Source organism: Lithobates pipiens, unplaced genomic scaffold, assembly GCF_037356315.1.
Source record: "Lithobates pipiens isolate NorthernLeopardFrog02 unplaced genomic scaffold, aLitPip1_a1.2 Scaffold_13, whole genome shotgun sequence".
NCBI classification, from domain to species: domain Eukaryota; kingdom Metazoa; phylum Chordata; class Amphibia; order Anura; family Ranidae; genus Lithobates; species Lithobates pipiens.
Window position 1 is genome coordinate 355,990,554 of NW_027507718.1, and position 24,140 is coordinate 356,014,693.

Sequence of the window (24,140 nt, forward strand, 5' to 3'; positions counted from 1 at the left end):
AAAACAGTGCCTGCCAGCTCTCTCGGGGGCCGATTGGTGTTTCAAGACCAGCAGAACCACTGTTCTTCGTATTAAATCGGAATGGACAGCATACTGGAGTATGCTGTCCATTAAAGAGGGCTGTGCTGTGACTGTGACTCACATGCGCAGAAGTGACATTATTGCAACCTGGCCATTCAAACAGCCAGAGCCTGCTTACCCAGAAGGAAGACCTGTTGACCCGTTGAGGGTGAAAGCACCACACAGCAGTGACAGGGTGCCACCAGAGGGCTTAGTTTTAAGGTAAAGCCCCGTACACATGATCGGAAACCCCACCAGCAAAAGTCCGATGAGAGCTTTTGCTCGGATATTCCAACCGTGTTTATGCTCCATCTGACTTTTGCTACCGGAATTTCCTGCCAGCAATAGATTGAGAGCAGGTTTTCTATTTTTCCAACAGAAAAAGTTCTGATCGGAAATTCCGATCGTCTGTAGCAATTCCGACTTGCAAAATTCCTACGCATGCTCGGAAACAATTTGACACATGCTCGGAAGCATTGAACTTAATTTTCCCGGCTCCTCGTAGTGTTGTACATCACCACATTCTTGTCCGTTGAAAGTTCAGAGAACTATTGTGTGACCGTGTGTATGCAAGCCAAGCTTGAGCGGAATTCCGTTGGAAAAACCATCCAAGATTTTTCAGACAAAAACTCTGATCGTGTGTATGTGGCATAAGTCTGTCATAATGCGCTAGTATGCAATGCATACTAGCACAATATGACTTAAACAGCACGGAGGCCCAATTTTTTGGGGGGGGAACTTTACTACCCTTTTAAAGACACAGACAGGCAACAAGCAACAAGGAGTACAGAAATGGTAATCTACTTCTTTTATAAAAGATTGAGAAGCACCGGACTAGGGTATCGCTCTTCCTGGAATTATTAACTGTCTGTAAATTAAAAGGGAGGTGAATGCTGATAATCCTATTTACAGATCATCGACAGCATAACACATTTTAATTAATCTGAGCCACGGCTTTTGTAGATTCTCGTTGTGTTTGAAATTTATCCTAAATGTTACTGCAGCTAGTGACTAGCTTCAGTTTCCAAAGTGTGCCTAAATAGGCTTTATTTATGATACCTTAGAAATGAAAATATTTGCTTGTTCTAAATAATGAGAAGTGAATGGAAAATATTAGATTTGAAGATTATCGCTATGAAGGAGCTTTAGGCATGCAGTGGCATACTTATTCACGATCCATTAACATAAATAGTTTGTTTTCTCTGCAGAATTCATTTCAAGCATTCCTAGAAAAACTGATGTTCTTTATCATTCCGCCCTTAAATTGTGAGCTTTGTGTTTCCATGACGTTCGGCTTCAATGTAGAAATTCCTGCTACTGCTCTGTGGATAATGAATTGGGTCTGTGTATGAAACTGTATTAGAATTCTGAAAAACAATTACTTATGTTTCCTCTAGTTCTGTGTATTGAATTAGTGTTCCCATATGTGGCAGATACACAAGAATCCATGGTTTTACATTGTTAATCTTTGAAAGAAAAATATACTTCCTTTCAGTACAGAAAGAGTTCTTGTGAAGAATTTGCATTTTTTTGTTCCTTTTCAGTTGAATAGTTTTTTTCCAGGCAAAATTAAACTGTGACCACTGCTCATGATGGCATCCCCCAGCCCGCAGCCATCATATCAAGACCCGTGAACTGTAGTTTTACCATTCACTTAGAGAACACAGTTCCAATATTCACTTTTGTGATAGATGTCACGCAGCATAATTATATATTTCTGCTATTCCAAGAGTCAACTGGCAGTGACACTAATGGACAAATCTGCAACATAGCTATTTATCTTTTTTTTTTATAAATTAGTATTAATGAGTGTTTATGTTCTTAATACAAAGGCCATAAGTACTTCTTGAAGTTTTATTCTGTTTGAAGTTGTAAAGTTGTATTCTGTTCTGAAGGCCGTCTATATCTGCCTATATATTTATTTATATAATGGCAATTCTAATTTAAAAGGTTTATTCATAAATACACACTCATCAGTAGGGCTTATTTAGCAGCATTGTATGATAAATTGTAGAGTGCATTACAACAGAACCAAACCTGCAGAAGATCCACAGAGCTCCCACCATAATGGAACACAAACCTCCATGTGTGCCTTCCTCCAGGAATGTGAGACCCACACTTCTTCTCACTCTGTCCATGTCCACTTCACTTCTATTTTCTTTTAGACCCCTTTCCCACTGGAGGCAGTTTTACGTCATTTTAGCAGTAGAAATAGCGCCTGTAAAGCATCTAAATGCTCCCGAGTGTGAAAGCTTGCAGGACGGGGAAAAAGTCCTGCAAGCAGCATCTTTGGGGTGGTTTGGGAGCAGAGTATACACCGCTCCCAAACCACCCCTACCTATTGGAATGCATGAGCAGTGTTTCCGAAGTGCCTGAAAAGTGCTTCTGAAGTGCCGCAACATGGGAGGGTTAACCCCTTCTTTAGCTGCTGCCATGGGTTAAAAGCACCCCGCTAGCGGACAAAAAGCTGCGCTTAAACAGCGCTAAAGCACTGCTAAGTCACAGCGCTAGTGCGGGCGTGGCCCCAATGTGAAAGTAGCCTAAGGACACTTTCAAACTTGCAGCGCCCGGTCATCGGCAGTAAAGCACTGCTATTTTTAGCGGCACTTTTTGGCCACTTGCGGGGTGCTTTTAACCCCAGCTAGCAGCCGAAAAAGGGTTAAAAGCGAACGCACTTTGCTGGCACTTTAGCACCACTGCTCATTGATTTCAATGGGCAGAGGTGCTTTAGGAGTGGTGGATACATTTTTTTGACATCCTGCCAGCATACCGCTCGGGCTTTCACAATGGAGTGACAGGAGAGGCGCATTACAGGCGCTATTTTTTGCGCTATAGCGCCTGTAATACAACAAGTGTGAAAAGGGTCTAAAGCTCTACACACGAGCGGACTTATGTCCGACAGACTTCCGAAGGAGTTCTGCCGGAGTTCTGCCGGAGTTCCGACAGAGTTCTGACGGACTTTTCGAATGAGCGGACTTGGCCACACACAATCACACCAAACTCCGACGGATTCGAACGTGATGACGTACGACTGGACTCGAATAAGGAAGTTCATAGCCAGTAGCCAATAGCTGCCCTAGCGTCGGTTTTAGTCCGTCGGAATAGCATACACACGAGCAAATTTTTCGGTAGGAACTGGGTCCGGCGGAGTTCCGTCGGAAAAATTTGAAGCATGTTCCATTTTCTAAAGTCTGTCAGACTTTTGCGAATCAAAAGTCCGTTGCAGCCCACACACGATCGAAAAGTCTGACGGAATCATTCCGTCAGACTTTGGATGTCGAAAAGTCCGCTCGTGTGTACCGGGCTTAAGTCTTCTTCTCCATCAGGCATCCCTTCTATACCTACTATTGTTTTGCTATCATCCTGTGGTGTTTTTTAATGTTTTTATGATTGAAAGGAACTTTACGGTATCGGTGTGCAGCCATCCATTTCTTCCAGGCATCCTTTCTCTTTCCAGGCATCCTTTCTCTTCATCCATTGGGAGCCGCTAATCGCCTCATAAAGGATCTTCTACTAAATAAGGTTTATTACTGCTTCAAAGCTAGCCGCATCTTATAACATGATAATACAGCCTTCTTTATAATTGTTACCATGTAGTGTGAAAGCCTGCCTGATGGAATATACAGTATACTGAAGGAAAAAGCCGCTATCCCAACCCATTGCAACCACTCAAAGTTCAGTTTAGAACAATCAAGATTGTTTGTTGTTTAAGGGCTCATCTATACCAGGTGCATAGAGTTGCATTGATAAGATAGATTAACCCCAATAAACACCTTTGCTTTAGCATAAACTGGACATATGGATAGTTATTATGGACAATAATAATTTAGTATGATCAATTTTTGGAGTATATACATATGTTTTCCGTAGAATAAGAGTTTGCACCAGAACAATTTTTCTGCTATAGAGTAATATGCGCTGTTTTTTCTATGGGTGAATTGATCCATTCATTTACCTCGTAGATGCTTTTTTTGAAGATAGATTAACCGCTTGCCAACTGGCTCACGCCAATATACGTCGGCCGAAGGGCACGTACAGGCAGATTAACGTACCTGTACATTGCCCTTTAAGAAGCGCTTTGCGGACACACGCACGTTCGCCATGGCCACCGTGAGTGTGATCGCGGGATAGCGCGATCGTCTCACGGAGGGGAAGAACAAGGAAATGCTAATGTGAACAAGCATTTCCCCATTCTGCCTAGTGACATTGACACTGATTACAGCTCCCTGTAATTGGGAGTGGCGATGAGTGTCATGTCACACATAGCCCCTCCCCCCCACAGTTAGAATGACTCCATAGGACACACTTAACCTTAACAGCGCCACCTAGTGGTTAACTCCTTCACTGCCAGTCACATTTACACAGTAATCAATTCATTTTTAATTGCACTGATCGTTGTATAAATGTGAATGGTCCCAAAATCACACCAAAAGTGTTCAATCTGTCCACCATAATGTCTCAGTCACAATAAAAATCACTGGATCTCCGCCATTACTCGTAAAAAAAATCATTAATAAAAATGCCTTAAAACTATCCCCTATTTTGTAGACGCTATAACTTTTGCTCAAAACAATCAAGAAACGCCTACCGTATATGCCAGTGTATAAGGCAAACAGGCATATAAGACGACCCCCTAATCTTACAGTTGTTTAAGGATTTTTTTCTTGTACTTACCATATAAGACGACCCCCCTTCCGAGGCTTCCGACGCTTGATATTTGATATTTCTTCCTTCTTGCTGGAGCTGGCGCCATATCCTTCTTCCTGCTTTTGCTGGAGCCAGTCACGATGAGCGATGTATTCTATTAATGAATACAAAGCCTGCTTGGATTGACAGAAGCTGTAACATCATCAGCCCGCGCCTCTCTGACTCTCAAAGCCTGAAGCTACATACAGTATTACCAAACACTCAGCAGGCACTCGAGGGGCCGACCCGGCGTATAAGACGACCCCCGATTTTTGGCCAATTTTTTTTAAGTGTAAAATGTCGTCTTATACACCGTAAAATAAGGTATTGCGATTTTTTTACCAAACATATGTAGAAGAACACATTACAACGCACATCAGTACAACCCCAACGTGCTGTTGTGTGTATACAGTGTTTTTTGTTGACTTTAAATATAGTTTAAAAAAGGCAGTGTAAACACTATGATGCATTGTAACAACTCAATACAATGCTGGTGCACAACACACACCAGCATGCATGTTATATTCACCCTAATATGTGCCTGTGTATGTGAATGGGGCCTAAGTGTGTTGTACTAACAGCAATGCTTTTTAACCACTTCAAAAATGGGCATTTTCAACCCTTTCCTGCCCAGGCCAACTTTCAGCTTTCCAGGCTGTCCATTTTCAATGACAATTGCACGGTCATGCAACCTATACCCATATTACATTTTTACCATTTTTTTTGAGACAGAGGGCACATTCTTTTAGTGGCATTTAATCACTACAGTTTAATTTTATTTTTTGCTAAACAAATAATGTTTTTCTTAGTTTCTGTTATAACATTTTACAAATAAGTAATTTTTCCCCTTTACTGATGTTCACTGATAAAGCCGCACTTTTGGGCCCGGATAGGATTAACTAATGGGCACCTATAGCCTGCATTGATGGGCACTGATGAGACTGCACTGATGTGCACTGATGAGGCTGCTCTGAAGATGAAGCACTGATGGACGCTCATGAGGCTGCACTGATGGGCACTGATAACCTGCCCTGATGGGCACTGACGAGGAGGCACTGATGAGGCAGCACATTTGGGGCGGGGGGAATGGTGGGCAGCACTGATGGGTGGCACTATTCGCATTCTGTGTGAAGAATAGTTGGTTGTTAAGGAGTGGGCCGAGAAGCCAGCCACCACGTCCTTAACAACTGATGATTCATCAGCTGTCAGCAGGCTTCCCCAATGAGAGTGGAAATGTAAACAAAAGAACATCCACAATAGACAATTTAGAAAAACTATTTGGAAATTGTTAGAAAAAGAATAAAAGAAACAAAATAAAACAAATTTCAACAAAATCCTGTAGCTCTTGCTGTTTCCTCCTTCTGACCTTCACTCAACTTTATGTCCTGTGATAACACAAAGGTCAGCAGGGGAAACTAGTATGAGCTGTGGTGGACCCAGAAGATTGACAAAACTGGAAGTGTATGTTTTTTGTGGACTTTGGGGTATGATTTCTTAGGGTCAGAGCATTGGTTGGTTTCTTGGAATGCAGGAAAGGTACATATTTACTTACATATTTGAATCTGTTGCTACCCACATATGTGTGGCAGCAAAGAGGGTGGGTTTTGATGCCCACAGGCCACACATATCTAACTATGGGCAGCAAAACTTTTTTTTATGATGGGGTTTTGCAATTTGCATATTGACTAAGCTGCCAAAGATAGCTCTCTGTCTCTTCTAATGCTCAGGGCTCTGTTAAAGGGAAAAGGTCAAAGGTATGCTTTACTGAAAAACATTTGTATAGTGAGAGGGTTGCTTTAAAAATTTAGAATGGAATCAGTACTACAAAATACATAAATAACTAGTCTGTTATTACCCAGTCACCCTTTTTAAAGTATAGTAAAACCTTGGTTTGAGAGTAACTTGGTTTGAGAGCGTTTTGCAAGACTAGCAACATTTTTAAATACATTTTGACTTGATAAAAAAGCGTTGTCTTGATATTCAAGAAGCATCACTGTACAACTGAGTAGAAAAGAGAAGAGAAGCACCTCTAAGTGTAGCAATACAGTTACATTTAATGGAGGTACAACATTTAGCAACTCACATGGTTGATGATTAAAACAGGCACATCTAAGTATGCAGGCATCTGGAGTAAAGCTGTCCACATCAAGCCCACTCTGAGATTGCTCTACTGCAGGGTAGTCTTCCAGGTCACAATTGCAAACTGACAAAGGTGAGAGCCGCTTGTGCAGAGGACGGTCTATGTGGACAGCTTTACCCCAGATGCCTGCATACTTGGATGTGCCTGTTTTTATCATCAACCATGCAACTTGTCAAATGTTGCACCTTCATTAATTGTAACCATACTGTTATACTTAGAGGCGCCTCTCTTTTCTTTTATACTCTGTAGCTCCTGCTGGATTTTGCTTCTAATCCCCTTGTGGAGGCTGACAATTGTGAATGCATATTTTATGGTTACACAATCTATCATAATGCTAAAATCTTTTTATATGGACTATAAACTAAAAGACCTATGAATAAAATGGTTGTGGAACGAATCATCTGAGTTTCCATTATTTCTTATGGGAAAATTTACTTTGATATGCAAGTGCTTTCGATTACAAGCATGTTTCCGGAACGAAATAAGCTCGCAATCCAAAGTTTTACTGTACCTAATTTTGGTATAATAGTTTGTATATCAAAAATGTATTGTGCACGTACGTACATCATGTTTCACTATCTCTGTCTCTATGTTACAAGCACCAGATTAACAGTGCAGGTTTTAGGCCATGGATATGCATCAGTTTCATATTTATTGTCCCATTTAAGATCTACTGGGCCCTACTATAATCTTGCCTAAATGTAAATTACATTTATTTGGAGACACAGCATATTACTATAGAAAAGGTAACACAAGAGCGTCACTTGCTGGTTCTGCAACAGTTCATTATCTGATAGTTCCAGGCTTGTACAGATATACAGTTCTAAAAGAATAAAATATGTAGAAATCATACAGTATTTATACATACTGGACAATTCATCTAGTGCAGCCATACTATGAAACTCAGAAACTGGCACATTGTGTCAGATCTTACACTGAAAAATAAGGCACTAGTTTATTTTCCTAATCTAGTACTCCATGAGCAAGGAAGGAAAAGTAAGAAAACTTCTCTTCTTAATTAACAAAGTGGAAAGTGTGATAACTGTGTGAACAGTGCGTCAATAAAAAGTACAACAATCAATTCAATATGAGTATAATAGAGCAGATATTAACAAAGATCTACCTAAATTGCTAAGATTTATTGTTATTACATAGTTATATATAAGCATAATGCACATTAAGATGTGTGAATAAATAATAGTGCTGCTACTTAACCACTTAAGGGCAGATAAGAACAGCAAAGATTGCCCATTTTTTTTTATACTGTGAAAAATTATGTTACGCCAAGTAAATTGATACCCAACGCGTCACGCTTCAAAAATGCGCCTGCTTGTGGAATGGTGACAAACTTTTACCCTTAAAAATCTCCATAGGTGAAGTTTAAAAAAATTCTACAGGTTGCATGTTTTGATTTACATAGGAGGTCTAGGGCTAGAATTATTGCTCTCATTCTACCAATCGCGGTGATATCTCACATGTGTGGTTTGAACACTGTTTTCATATGCGGGCAATACTCAGGTATGGGTTAGCTTCTGCACAGAAAGCTCGGCGGGATGGGGCGCCTTTAAAAAAAAAAAAAATATCCTATTTATTTTACCTTTTATTTTTTATTTTCACACTGTTCTTTTAAAAAAAAAAAATATTGTGTCACTTTTATTCCTATTACAAGGAATGTAAACATCCCTTGTAACAGAATAAAAGCATGACAGGACCACTTAAATATGAGATCTAGGGTCAAAAAGACCTCAGATCTCATATTTACACTTAAACGCAATAAAATAGCATCGACCCCTCACTCGTCTCCATACCCAGCATGCGAAAAGATCCGATCGCCTCGGCTACTGGCGATGGCTCTGGTAAGCGGCAGAGGGCACCAGAGAGCATTGGGAGGGGGGGCCCTCTCCTGCCACCGATAAAAGTGATCTTGCGGTGAATCCGCCGCAGAGACCACTTTTATCTGAAAGCGAACCACCGGCTGAAGAAGAGGAGAGCAGGGTTATGTCAGCTAGCTGCTACCATAACAACGATATTCCAAAGTTAGGACGTACATCGGTGTGCGGTGGTCTGTAAGTGGTTGAAAAATCAAAATATCAAAAAAGTGAAGAATATATAGAAACAACATACATTTTACAGTAGCGCTCAAAAAAATTATATATAAAAAGTGTCCATAAACCTAGCTATAAGGACCTATAATTCTGCATCCATATAAATGTGAACTGATATCTTGCAGTCTCAAAGAATAACAATTCCAATCTACATGAATGTGATTGATGAGTGCAACAAAACTGATGTTACAACACTAATAGTCCTCCACCACAGTGAAAAGTGCCAAGCTACCTCAAGAAAAAAGCTCAGCAGATGCTGTTGCCATTCACTCTTGTGTCTAGCAAATAACACTTAAAGCGGCAGTAAACCCAGTTTGAAAAAACACTTACATTCCCGGCATGCCGGAAATGCTAACTTTCACATTGGTTGTGCTCTCAACCAAACTTTCAAACCATCCAATGGCTGGTTTTATAACTGATCACATGTGCAGCATTATGGCAGTTGAACAATCATTAGAGGCCAAGATGACAGCTTCATTGACTGAAAACGATAGAAGGGTTTACTTCCACTTTAAGTGTTAAACTGAAGAGCTGTTAATGGACGTCAAACTCCATCCAGATATTAGCTTTTCACTCCAAAAAAGTAGGAACAAGTAGGAACAAAAAGGAACAAAAAGACAGGGCCTCCAATAGTGTAAAAATACTTAAGGTAGCTGATTTAAAAGTATTGCACGTACATTAAATGCAATTCAAACAAGCCTTCATAATGTTATTTCAATAATGCCGAGTGACAATGTGCTGTGATCTTACAGCTCCTTCACACTCACACAGCCCCAGTCACTGTCCCAGAGTACAGTTGCTGTGTAGCCATGCACCGACTCATTTTGTCACGTCCGTCTTTGCCACAGGGAGTTTCACGTTTATATTGACATAGTATTATATATATGTTTTTATGGATACTTTTTATATATACATATATTTTTTAGCACTGCTGTGAAATGTTTGTTTCTATATATTCTTCACGTTTTTGTTATTACATAGTTACCCTGTAGTGATGAGCTAGGGTTCAGGCTTGGGATCGGTCCAAACACTAATTAGTTATAACCCAAAAAGTAAGCTGCCGTTGCAGGGCAGCAGGTCAGGCAAGACATTACTCAGTGCTGTTGTACACAACAGGACAGGGCCCAAATGCAAGCTAATTTCAATTAGCTATTCTTTTAGATAAAAAAATAAATAAACAAATAAATAAACCTACATCCTCAGAACCCTAAACCGGCAATTTATTCAGAAAAATGGCAAAAAAAATCTTACTGATCCACTAAGGCAACCGAACACTTTTTGGTCGTAGAATCTACTGTAGTATTTGTTGGCATACATTCCCACGAGAGCAGCGCATATTGTGATTTTTTTGCACTTTTTAAGTATTTTAGAAGCTTTGAGAAAGTGTTTTTATGTGCAACAAGCTTCAAGTGTTCATGTTTTGGGCTGGGCAAGTGAAATATTGGAGTGAAATATTGGAATTTTTCAGACACTTTCATTGAAATCTAGGGAGCCATAAAAACGCCTGAGTATGCTGAAAAAAGATTTAATGTACTATGAGCATGGGGGGGGGGGCAAACATACAGTACATGCAACTGAGCCCTGAAATGCAAAGAGGCACAACTGCAAACAATGGGACTCTGCATGTTGAGCACAGTCAGGTTTAAGGAATACACTACAAAATGCTCAAGTGTGAATGGGGACTTATACCTAATAACAGCCCCTTATATTTTGTACACCAAGGAACACTGAAAATATCTGGACACAGGTCAGTCCATACCAATCTGGTGCCATTAGTATAAAGACAAACAAGCAAAAGAGGCAAATATCAGCAATATAGGCAATTCCTTATTAGTTGCTTTTACCTTGTTTACCCACAAAAAAAATACAAATAAAGCACTAAGGACAATATTTATGTTCAGTGTGATGTGTCCCTTGTGCTTATGTCTTCTAGTTCAGCTAAATATTTCCATCCTCCAATCCAACAGAGGTTAAAAGAACTGGTGGGCTGTCACAGGCTATCATCATGAGTGTCCAACTATGCCCGCCCTTTCCACCCAGCTCCTCTATTTACTGTAGCCATTACTACTGCTTCTATGAATGAAACAATATATATAAATGGAGAGGGGGCAGATGATTGAAAAGACTGTGCTCTTAAATCCTTTTTAATTCATAAAAGGTGTAGTAATGGATACTAAGAATGTAGGAGTTGGGTGGAAAGGGTGGGCAAAGTTGGAAACTTGGTGAGTTCCTTTGACAGCTCCTTAGTTCTATTAACTCCTTTTTTTTGTAGGTAAACTTAGGCTTTAAAAAGCACAGAAACCTAATTCATTGCATATCAATTGTATAAAGTGACAGTATGATGATTGGTCTTTTAATTATTATTAGTAAAAATGAAGCCCGATCCAGTGATAAAGCAAACACTGCACACCTCTGTCAAAGTACCACTTGAAGATGTATAAAAATTGGAATCTGTCAGTTCTATACAAGGAATATTGGACCCTCTTTGCTAAACTATGAAACACTTCTGCGCAGTGCAGATCAGACAGAGAGTGCAAATGTTGTATTATTATTTAATTATGGCTTTACCACATTGCATAGTGCTCTAATATTTTCAGATGAGTGCCTTAGTTTTCTGTAGGAAGGGGTACAGAAAAGACATTAGCTGCGTGATAATGCTCATTCATGGGAATGGCTCCCACCACAAGAGCTGTGGTAGGGGAGTAGTACACCAGAATGGGGAGGCTACCTCACTCTCAGTGCTCCCAAGGATACACACATTCTATTGAGAGGGTGAGTCTCACATGTTATATCAAGAGGGTAACTCTTTCAGTGTAATCCGTGGGGCTCCATTGTCAGTGGTAGCACAGTGGGTAAGTGGTTAGTACCTCCGCCTAGCAGCACTAAGGTCATAGGTTCAAATCCCAACCATGACACTACCTGTCTGGGTTTTGAATGTTCTCTCGGAGCCTGTGTAGGTTTTCTCTGGGTACTCTGGTTGCCTCCCACATTCCAAAGACATGCTGGTAGGTTAATTGGCTGCTGTCTAAATTGGCCCTAGTATGTGTATGAATAAAAGTAAGGGACCATAGCTTGAATGCTCCTTGGGGGCAGGGACTGATGTAAATGTACAATATATATATATATATATATATATCAGTGGTCATCAACCTTGTCCTCAGGGCCCACTAACAGGCCAGGTTTTATGTATTACCTTGGGAAGATGCAGACTAGAATACTGCAATCACTGAGCAGCAAATTATTTCACGTGTGATGTATTTCAGTTATCTTGCAAACCTGGCCTGTTAGTGGGCCCTGAGGACAGGGTTGATGACCACTGATATATATATATATATATATATACATATATAGCATTGTGAAATTTAAGGAACTATAAAAGTACCTAAAGTAAATAGATCAGGAGCCCTGCAGACTATAACAGGGGAACCACACCTGTGTAATCAGCAGGCCTGGGTTGTCAGTTTAAAAGTAGGTAGGCACATGCAATGTGTGTCTGTGTCCACATTGGGTCATTTCTGTGTAACTTCCCTTCTTAATGGCAGTGCGTACAAAACAGGACAGAAAGTTATGGAAATTCTTTTCAACACAAACACATACAGAAATCAAAACACTTTTCTGTTTAGTAGAAGGGTAGGGAAGGTTCATATGGTTCTGAGGATTTTTGTGTTTTCTGGTTTGCCACTAATAGTTCCAGTTTGGTTCCATTAGGAATACCTTTATACTTCTGAGAGCATTAACCACTTGCTTACTGGGCACTTAAACCCCCCTCAGTCCCAGACCAATTTTCAGCTTTCAGCGCTGATGCACTTTGAATGACAATTGCGTGGGCATACAACACTGCACCCAAATGAAATTTTTATCATTTTTTTCCAACAAATAGAGCTTTCTTTTGGTGGTATTTAATTACAGCTGGGAGTTTTATTTTTTACTAAACAAACAAAAAAAGATGCAAAAAAAAAATCATGTTTAATAGTTTGTTATAAAATTTTGCAAACAGGTAATTTTTCTCCTTCATTGAAGTGCGCTGATGAGGCGGCACTGATAGGCTGCACTGGTGGGCACTGATAGGCTGCATTGGTGGGCACTGATAGGCTGCATTGGTGGGCACTGATAGGCTGCACTGGTGGGCACTGATAGGCATAGTTAAGGCGGCACTAATAGGCACAGATAAGGTGGCACTGATGGGCACAGATAAGGCGGCACTGATGGGCAAAGATGGGCACAGATAAGATGGCACAGGTGGGTGGCACAGATGGGTGGCACGGATGGGTGGCACTAAGGGGTACTGATAGGTACCACTGATAGATGGGACTGATGGGCACTGATAGGTGGCACTGATAGGTGGCTCTGATAGGTGGCACTGCTGGGCACTGATGGGCGGCACTGCTGGGCACTGATGGGCACTGGTAGATGACACTGATGGGCACAGATATGTGGCACTGGGGTGCAGCACCTTAGTTGAGGCAGATTGTGGGCACTGCTGGGTGGCACTGTGGGCACTGCTGGGTGGCACTACTGTATGGCACTGTGGGCACTGCTGGGTGGCACTGTGGGCACTGCTGGGTGGCACTGACAGGGGGGGACACATTTTTTATTGATGTGGCAAAGCAGGGGGCAGGTGGGCACTGGCAGGGCTGGCCGTGATCGGGACTGATGTCCTGATCACGGCCGCCGGTGATCGTCTCTTTTTTTTTCTCCTCGCGCTATCAGCGCGAGGAGGAATAATAGCCGATTACCGGCTTCGTTGTATCACATGACCACGTGATCAATCCCTTGCTCGGATCGGTGATCAGGCGAGTCTCATAGACTCGCCGATCACAGAGCGCGCCGCACGCGCCACTCGTGCATGGGATGACGTCAATAGACGTAGTCCCGGCAAAGGAGATCCGCGCTGTAGCCGTCATTCGGCTATAGCGCGGGTCTCAAGTGGTTAAAAGTGCATTCTACAGCATCCTGAGTTTATGCCATATTTTATATTATATTACCACAGATTATTTTACTGAAATACTTTATATTAAAAAAAAAACAATTAAGTATTTTAACATATCCTCCCATACATCAATACAAATATGAAGGGGGCACAAATATATGGATATTGATGCAGCATCAATATCTATATCTTCAGGCCTGTCACATAACTGTATATTTATGTTTTTTGCCACCCAAGTATTATTCTACAGGGATTTGTCACAGTGGATTTGTAGAAGGTTTTGCATCAGTTGAAGCATTATGTCAGAATATGCAGTGATTCCTTTCTACTGAATGTAAAGCAGAGCTACAGATAGATGTTGTTATCTGTAAGAGCACGATTATGCATTACAGCTGTGATTCTCCAAACTGTACAAGCTACACAGAAAAACAAAAACCATGCTGAGTAATCAAGCAACTATTTCTTGTCACAGCATGTTGTATAGCCTAGCTCAAAAAAAAAAAAAAAAATCAAGTTTTGCTGCGTTTTAATGCTTTGCCACATAGACGGATATAAACCAAAATGAATTCTCTTGTTTAGAGATACTCTTTTGACTAATCAGCTTTCATATCTTTGAAATACATTGGATGGTTTAATTTATTATATTTACCCTGTATGTTAAACAGTGATACCAGTTTGTTTTGAAGAATTACTCTTAACTTTTTTTTAGCACTATATCGGTACTTGTGTATTTGTATATACATATTAAGAATAGATTAAATATTCTATACTTAAACTATTTAAAATGAATTTGAACTCCACTTGGCTCCAAGAATGCATGCTGTCTGAAATACCTAATCGAATAACTAATCGAATAACTATAATAAGTAACTGTATAAAAAAAAAAAACAGGTTCACTCTACCCACCTTACTACCACTGTATAGTAAAAAAAAAATCATGTAGAGAGACCCCAGAAAACACATCCAGGCAGCCATTATGCCCTCTGAATGTCCGCTGTTGACTGTGCTTTCATTAGACAGTGCAGATCACAGGCTGAAGAAAGGGATGGCTCAGCTCTAAATCGAGTTTTTTCGTGTTAAAGCTGCAAACTTATTACTTCTTTTGAGAGGCAAGTGAGGGATTTCATCTAATGGAGAATACCACCTCTAAGGTGGCCAAGGTGGCCAAGATCTCCATCCGCATACTGAAGCTGTCAAGTAGGGACAGTTCCAAACATACACAATGAAAGCCATTAAACTAGCAGGCTCCAGGTGAATCTCTTTTATGTACTAGAAGTGTATAACTGACCAGAGACACAAACAGTGGTTGCAGTTGTTACCCTCCCATTAGAGGTCATCCAGGTCTAGAACAAAATCAAAGCTACTATCAGAAACCAATTAATGCTGACTGAGTGGTCCTGTATTGTTTTGAAGGATGGTACACTGTACCACAAAAAGTTTTCCCATGACTCATCAGTGACCTGGTAGCCACACTGTCGAGGATCTGAGCCTTCTTTATAGCAGAAAGAATTCATGTGGAAGCAGGACCTTTGACTTGGCACACATGTGCCCCACTGGAAGCACTGACCATCCGCTTTCTTACACTCAACATGTCAGAAGATGGATACCATCGCAGTGTAGTCATGGTGGCCTACTTTACCAAGTTTGAGGTGGAAGTTCCACACCAGGAACAGACCGCCAAAATGGTGTGGAAGTGCTCTTCTTTTCATTATTCCTATTAGCAGAAGATACATTCAGAGAAGGTACCCTGGTTTGAAGGCAAATTATTCTAAGAATGGTGTTACTCACTGTTCTATATAAAGTTGCATATTACCCCACACCAAACCACAAAACAATGGGGTATGTGAGAGGTTCAATTGCATTCTGATACCACTGCTGGGAGTCTTAGCTTGTGTGAAACAAAGTTAATGCTCCCATTAACTAGCCAAAGTGGTCTTGAAATGAAATACAACCATACAGTACATACCTTGACAGGCCACTGCCCCTATTATGTTATGTTTAGTCATATTCTCATTTGTCCCACAGACCTATGGGGCAAAAAACCCACAGAAGAACATAAACACATGCCAACTTCCTGAATTTGGGAGTAGAAATTACACCTGTCTGAAGTTAAACATTTCAGTAAAGGCAGCGTCAGATTTTGACCTTCAACTTGGGGACAGAGTGCCAATTACCCATCCTGTTACTGTATCAGCCTGGCCTGATTAGGACACATGGGGTATTTGTTTCCCAACCACTTTTTGTCACGCTTACTCTCTATTTTAGAAATGCAGTGCAATTATTAATACATGTAATACTGATACATACACTGTACCAATAAAGATTTATGTTTTACCTTGTGCCGTAGTCTGATGAATGGCGAAAAAGGCTTAACACTAAACTCTTCCTTTGCTGGTCTTCCTTGAATTAGTAAGAAAAAGCTGCCCATACATAAAACAACTGTGTGCCAGGATGACATCTTGTCCTGATAAAACATGAAAACACCAATTATACTATGCACATAAGATAAAATACATAATTATATGTATACATTTTCTTTGACATATAAATGCAATGATTACAGTAAAGGATTATAGTTTTCAAGGATCTCTTGCAAATTTGACAGGCAAATACCAATCAAGTTAACATCATTACAGAATTCACATTAGACTAATTATCTAGTTTTCAGCCAGTGGACATTTATGTATTTTAAGGCTTAATGTACACAGGACGTTTTTACAACCTCTCCTGAACGATTTAACTTGACAGATAGTAACCCAAAAATGAAAAATGCCTGTAAACGAAACGCGGCTAAACACAAGTTATGGTGTTTAGACGCATTTAGAAGCGTTTAGCACTTGAAATGCCTCTAAACTCAGCGTCTAAACAAATTTTTTTGTTTTCAAAAAAAGGCCTCCGTGTGTACATGGACTGATAAGATAACTTTGAATGAGTTCAGGGGCAGCTGAAAAAAGCAGGCAAATGCCTCTGGACGTCCGTTTATCAGCAGCAGTGTACATGAGGCCTAACTATAGAAGTGACACAGTTCAGACCAGAATCACCATTACTAAAACAACTGCCTACATCTATTTAACACCTCATTCTAAAAAAAATATATATTAAAATTGGAGTTTTCTGTGCATATCAGTCATGTTATAGCAAGCAGTCTTTCACTCTAAAAAAATATCCAGCCTATGTGGCATTTTAACAAATGCAGGTATAATTAATGCATCAACATGAACTTCAAGCATTTTCCAATGCACCCAAATACTGTACAAATTATGGTTCTTATAAGTAATTATTATAATTCACATGCTCTGTCTGTTTAAATGACTGCCACTGTTTGTGATCTGTGTCAATGTATTCCTAAAAGTGAAGTTTACCTGGCCTAACAACAGTACTCATGAACTAGAACTTAGTGGTGGCTACAGATCTTTAAATTGGTATCTGTATTTTGGTGGAGCCCTTAATATCCCAGCAGCAGGCTTTACATGAAGCTTTAATTTCTTCCCAAGCTGAAGAAAAGCCTCACCCTCTTCCTGTCATTTAACTGAAAATGACTTGCATTGATGGAAGGTATGGTGATTAAGGGCAGGAGGTGCCCGCAGTGTTTAATCTTGAGCCCCTTTGTGCATCTGGACCAAGGATTCAAGAAGGCTTCACACAGATACAGATGAATTGAAATATTATAGTATGCCATAGATGATGGCATTTTTTTCGTGGGTTTGATTCTCACATGAACACATTCTGTGCTGATGGGATAATCCCTTCTGCAGAGCTATTGTATTCTGATGAACCAGCCAAATTTCAATGCATCTATGACCAGTTTAACACAGGTACCTGCAGGAAACACAAGGAACCTATCCTTTAACAATGGTGTTAGCTTAGTTTTATGCTGGGTCAGGTTCAGTTTTAAAATCTTTCAAAGTTGATATTTTCTAACGTGCCCATGGTGTGGTGTGCAAAAAAAAAAAAAAAAAGAACCAACAAAGTGCATGTGAACACAGACAAAATACTTCACAAAGTGTGCTAATCGTCATGAAGAGAAAGAAGACCTAACTGACCCCCCCGCCCCCAACTCACTCTGGTCCACCTAGCCACCCAACCAAGTCGCTTTGCAGACATCTCCTCATAGCTAGCCAAAGCCGACCACCAAATCCTAGGTTATAAACTCTCATGAAGAGAAACCTCTAGGTAGGAAAGGATGAGATGAAGGGCAACACATCTGCAACACAGGGCAATACATCTGCCCCCACAGACTTCAGGGCAGACTCAAAGACCCACACCCTACCATCTGATGAGTCAAACAGGTGGAGAAAAATAAATAAAAGTGCCACTGTGCAATACAATGGGAAGACCTTGCATTCCAAAGATGTTAGGATTCCCCAACAGGTTGGAGCCCTCCAACCTAAACCTGCATGGTCTATTCCTTTATTTGCCTGTTGACAACATTTAAGAATAGAGGTTTGTGTTAGCAACATAATTGAGTACTGCTCTTGCTATCTGAAAAGTAAATTGTGTTATTCTGGACAGAGGGCAAGCTGCCCTTTTTGGTCCGATGGTTTGTATGTGTATTTTTTTTTCTACTGTGCTGCACAGACAGCATCATGAGTGCTCAATCAATCAATCTAAATGATCATGGGTTAAACTTAAATCCATACATAAAACTCTTTCAATTATTCAAAAAATAAACATTGTGTTTAAAAACATGATTATTGTTTATAGTGGACCATATAGTGGCATTATTAGGTTATATATGCATGTAAACATAGTTAACGTGCACAATGTATACTTATAAAGCTCAAAATTATTACTTAATAAAAGACCTTGGTTCGTATAATATTATTCATAGAATCTACCTTATTAAGATTTAACTTATCCAGATTAACAATAAGTCTATTTAAAATTACACAACTTAACCATAAGAAGTCACCTAGAATAATGTGGCAGTAGAAAAATATTACCTCCTTTCCAACATGCTTGAATACAAAATTCATCAACTACTTATCAATGTCCATTCAAGCATTATCAGGTATCATCATACACTCAGCTAGTATTTACAAGATTCATGCAGAGTCACAGTGTTTTTATGAAGATAAATCAATAGATGACAATATCGGTACCCAGTGAAACACAAACTGATTTCCATATAGAAGACCAGTCTGCAATGTCAGCATTCTTAAGATCCACTGAAGTATAGCAATTATTTAATGTCTATCGGATGTCATGCGGCCATAGTATAGGAATACGTTTTCCTTTTTACAGCTATTTTACAGACACAGATGTAAGTGGCTTCATGGTCCAATAATATTGATAAAATGTGTCTGTAGCTCTACAAATACACCTCACCATTCCATTAAATTCAAATACTTTTAGAATTGCTGTACTTCAGTGAGATCTATAGTCACAGCATACACATTCATTCTGCAGCATCAGCATTGTAAAGCAAATACAAACAGCAGTTATTATTGACAATCCAGTATATAAATCTCCTTTCATGTTGTGATTGCTGCCTGCCTGTTGCTATCTCTTTCCACAACTTCTTAGATTGCCTGCATGCTTGTAACTTCTTTTCTCATTCCTTTGGATTACTTTTGATTTCTAAGGACTATATAGCCCATAGTACCGTGCTGCCTGCCAGCAGTGATGATGTGGGATGTTTCATATACCAACTATGCTTCCTAAAAAAATCCTCCTCTAAGCATCTCCACAAAGTAAAAGGCAACCTCTGTGAAATGTGTGACACAACAGTGCCTACTCAAAGGGCATAGTACATGTGTCAGAGAAGTAAAATAAGTAAATGTGTGGGATTTGGTAAGTTTTCAAACTTCAAAATCATTAAGATTAATTAGTAGCTATAATTAATTTCTCTGAGGACTGCAGCAATTTATCGGCCTTCTGCACTGGTATCACGCTTTCTTGATGACTTTTCTGCCTGGCTACCCTACTTTCTCTCCTCTGAAATACCCATGATCATTCTTGGTGACCATTCTTGTCAATATTAACAGCCCAACTACAGCTAAACTTCTCGACTTAACCTCATCTTTTGACTTAGCACAATGGACACATACTTTCACTCACTCCGATGGTAATACCCTTGACCTTGTATTCTCCCATCTCTGCAACCTTGGCAACCTCACAAACACCCCCCTTCCTCTCTCTGATCACAACCTCATTAGTTTCACTGTATCCTTGCCTCCAACCACTCATTCCTTTCAAGCAGCAAACAATTACTTGTAGGAACATTTGCCACCTTAACCCTTCTCTTCTCTATTCTGCTACTGACCACCTATATGACATAATCTCTCCCCTGTCCTGTCCTAACCTGGCCACCTCTGTCATCATCACTAGATGCACTTGCTCCTGTAACCATGCGAAGAATCAGGCCCCGACCGTTACAACCCTGGCAAACTGACAACAGTAGAAATCTCAAGAAACATTGTCGTGCTATTGAATGACTGTGGCTAAAACCAAATGCCTGCAAGACTTCACCCTATATAAATCTGTCCTTCAAAAATGTATTTCTCTAATAAAAAATATGATATAATATTATTATTATTTATTAAACATACAATAAATACAAACTATCATAAAAATAAATCTGTTTTAGGTACTCATAAGATAACCAATTATTTTGAATGAAGTACGGTTTATTTTGCAGACTTTGATGTTTGAAAGAAATGACGTGTTCTGCATTAGCAAAATTAGAGTAGTTACTTTATTAGATGAAAAATACTATATACAGTATACCCCTAGAGGAACTGGGTTTTTAAATTACAGTAATATGCATATATGCATCCATTAAATAACACTGTCAAATAGAGTGTGACCTATCAAAAACAGGAATTATTTGTTCAAACACAGTGGTGGTGTAGATTGGGGCAAGGGTTAAAGAGACAAGAAGGTAAACAAATTTGTCACTTTTCAACTAATGGCATGTTAGATAAGCAGCTTTTAGAGGAAATACCGTATTTATCGGCGTATAACATGCACAGGTGTATAACACGCGCATTCATTTTAAGAGGGAAGTTTCAGGAAAAACTAAAATTTTTGTATTGGCGTATAACACGCACACGCTATTTGCACCCAATTTTCATGGTGAAAAAGTGAGTGTTATACGCCAATAAATACAGTAAATCAAGTCCAAAAAATCAGGAAAAGGTAATATACAGTTGGCGCAAACTTTTATTTGTTCTGTTTATGGTAATGTCATGAAACAAATAAAAGCTGCATTACAAGTTTGTGCTAATACTGTGCCTTCTTGTCAAGTTGCAATAATTTGTAATTTGGGGTGTGATGCAACCTTGGAGGAGTTAGCAACAGCATCCAGAATTCCATATTGGACCTGGCTAATATTTGGGCGGATTGGTGCAATTGTCTGGTCAATTTGGAAGATTGAGAAAGATAACTGAAACAAAGAACAGCCTTGCATTTTGAATTTCTAAGAGGAATTATGAAACTCACAGAATAATGTCTTTATTAATATAATCCGATTTTTAACAACGTATGGATTCACTTTTTTGTGCTCTCTGTACTCAAGCCTTCAAATAAACTGTACTTTGGAAGTACAGAAAAATCTAATATTCTGCAACCTAGTACACATCTCATGTCTCTTCCTTAGAAGCTATCAGTCTCAACAATCAGTACAAAGCCATAGTAGCTGACTTTTACTAAGGTCACCAGCTAAACTTTTTAGATGCACTAATGATTAGAAAGGCAACCCTCCATTTGCTGATCAAATCCTCAAACTGTTTCCAAGTTCATAAAATAAATATTAGAGGATGGCATCTTTTGAAATGAATACTAGAATGTCCTTTATTGAAGACTTCATGTGCTTTTTACAGAAGACCATTAACAAGGAACAACAAATATATTTACTCATAAAGTGTAAATTAAGTTTGCCAGTCAAAAATTATTTTGCTAGAGGCTTCTGCAAGCTAACCTGTATTTCGGATGATTTTTTTCCAGATAAGATGTAAACACCAATATTCTGTTAATTTCATTTATATTTAGTGTATGTAAATTTATTTTCCCCATATCAAAATGCAGAACATAAAAAGCTATAAAGTGTCACTGTGACTGCTCTGACACATTTACTGATAGCCAGTGTTGGATACTGGGGTATTTGGGGTTAAGGCAGGTGTTCATAAAAAAGGTAAATTTACAATCAAATACTTTCTGTAATTTTCCTTTCCTGGTGGACTCTATTGCAGCATACGTTTGGGTAGCCCCACCCTCACTCCTACCCCATAGGACCCCACAGGACCCCACTCCCATAAATTTTCAAGCTGAGCCAGAGGCCATGTTCCCTAACTAGCCTACACATGACTCTAATTAGGAACTCCTGCTGCCATGGAGTCCATCAGGAAAGGAAAATTACGCTAAGAATTTCATTATAAATTTTCATTGTTCCTGACAGACTCCATGGCAGCATACATTTGGGAACTAACTAGCTCAAAAAACATGGGTGAGATGTCAAAAAAGTAGGGTTTCCATCATAGCCAACAGAAACCCTATAGATGGATATTAACAGCAACTGAAGTTAGCTACACCCCACAATAAGCCAGAACAGCCTTGATGGAAGACATGGATGAGTGTGTGGTGACTGCTTCCATAGGAACCAAGCCCTAAGCTCTATAAGCATAACGGCTAGCTGCAATGACCCATCCAGCAAAAATTCTGGTTGACATCCAGGCCAACCTCCTGAATGAGGATAAAACTGTATATGGGTCAGAATGGAAGGGAAGCATATGGCTTGTGAGACCTTTCCTGATCTGTCACAGCATCCACACCTAGGGCTTCACCCAGGCCCCTAGGAAAAAGCTTTCCAGCTTGTAATAGTAGGGAGATATTAGCAGATCTAACTCTGAAATCTTGTCCAGAGATGAAATACACTTAGAGGAACCTGGATGTAAGAACCACTAGTTGCCCAATTGGGCCACAGAATATGGATTTCTCCCAGAATTTTGAATGTAGGCTCAAATGAGATGATAGAGAAAATTCTGTTCTACCCAGATCACAGTCATCTCTCACTCTTCTCAGTGGACTGACCCTGTGGGTTCTGACCTGCTCCCTGATGTAGGGCACTACTGTGATGTTGTTCAGCTTCATTGGAGATTAAAAAAGCCTGATGTCAGGTGACAAAAAGCAAAGGGAGCATGAAAGGGCTGGCCAGAAAACCAGAATGTTCAAAACAGCTTCCTGACATGGGAGTCCCACTGACAACATTTAGTTCCCGACAGGCGAGTTGCACTGCAATAGCTCTGCAGCACAGAAAATGTATTACTGTGCCAGCACCCAAGGCTTCATCTGCTTGTTTGTGAAAAATATATAGCTGCAATTCCAGCAGATGTGATTTTAAGCACTAAAATCACATCTGCTGGAATTGCTGTCCCTATTCCTAGAGACAGAATGGTTGATGTTGGCTAGCAGAAATTGAATATTGTTGCTGGAGCAAAGGATTCCTCCTGGCACAGTCAGAAGCATAAAGTTGACTGGATGTTCAGCATGGCCTGATGTGTTTGTCATGATGTTCCAACTGTCCAAGACCAAAGCTGTATCTTCCTATCAGAAGAGGAGCAACCAGGTACCTAATAAGATATGTATGAGTGGCACAATCTAAAAAGATCAGTAAGCAACCTTTCCCCAGAATTTTGATTGATGACTATATTTCTCTCTTCAATGCTTTCTGGACTCAGCCGAAACTGCAGAAGCAAATCTCTTTGGAGTTAGGCCTGGTTACACCAATGTGGGCTGCAGTTAATGCATATTCCTGGTGCACTTTGCGTTTTTTAATACACGTTTTTGACCCATTGAAGTCTATTGAACCAAAACACAACTGGTGTTCCCTGAACCTTCCTTAACCACTTAAGGACGGCCGTATTGCCAATGTACGTCATTGCGATGGCATGTACAGGCACAAGCCGTACATGTACGTGATTGCCTTCCAGCGGGTGGGGGGTCCGATCGGACCCCCTCCCACTGGATACGGCGGTCCGTTTCGCTTCAGGAGCGATCCGGGATGAGGGGATGGCCGTTGGTTTCTGGCCATCCCCTCTCGATCGCTCCTGGCGAATGAGAAGCTTCCTCCCACTGTGTATTGTATACACAGGCAGGGAGGAAGTGATGTCATTCTCCTCGGGGCGGTCTTTTTGACCGGACTACGAGGAGAAGACAGAAAGTAAGTGTGCACCAAAACTACACTGACATGTAGGCACACACAGGCACACAAACCCCCCCC

General features: G+C 40.1%; 1 protein-coding gene across 4 annotated transcripts in view; it reads right to left on the minus strand.

Annotated features, from left to right (window-relative positions):
- FSTL5 (follistatin like 5) overlaps window positions 1-24,140 on the minus strand; it is an 808,279-nt gene that overhangs the window by 643,692 nt on the left and 140,447 nt on the right. For all 4 annotated transcript variants that reach the window (XM_077477144.1, XM_077477141.1, XM_077477142.1 and 1 more), the window contains exon 2: window positions 16,257-16,385. In XM_077477144.1, the coding sequence (XP_077333270.1) occupies window positions 16,257-16,379 (123 nt within the window). In that variant the 5' untranslated portion in view covers window positions 16,380-16,385. The remainder of the gene's footprint in view (window positions 1-16,256; window positions 16,386-24,140) is intronic.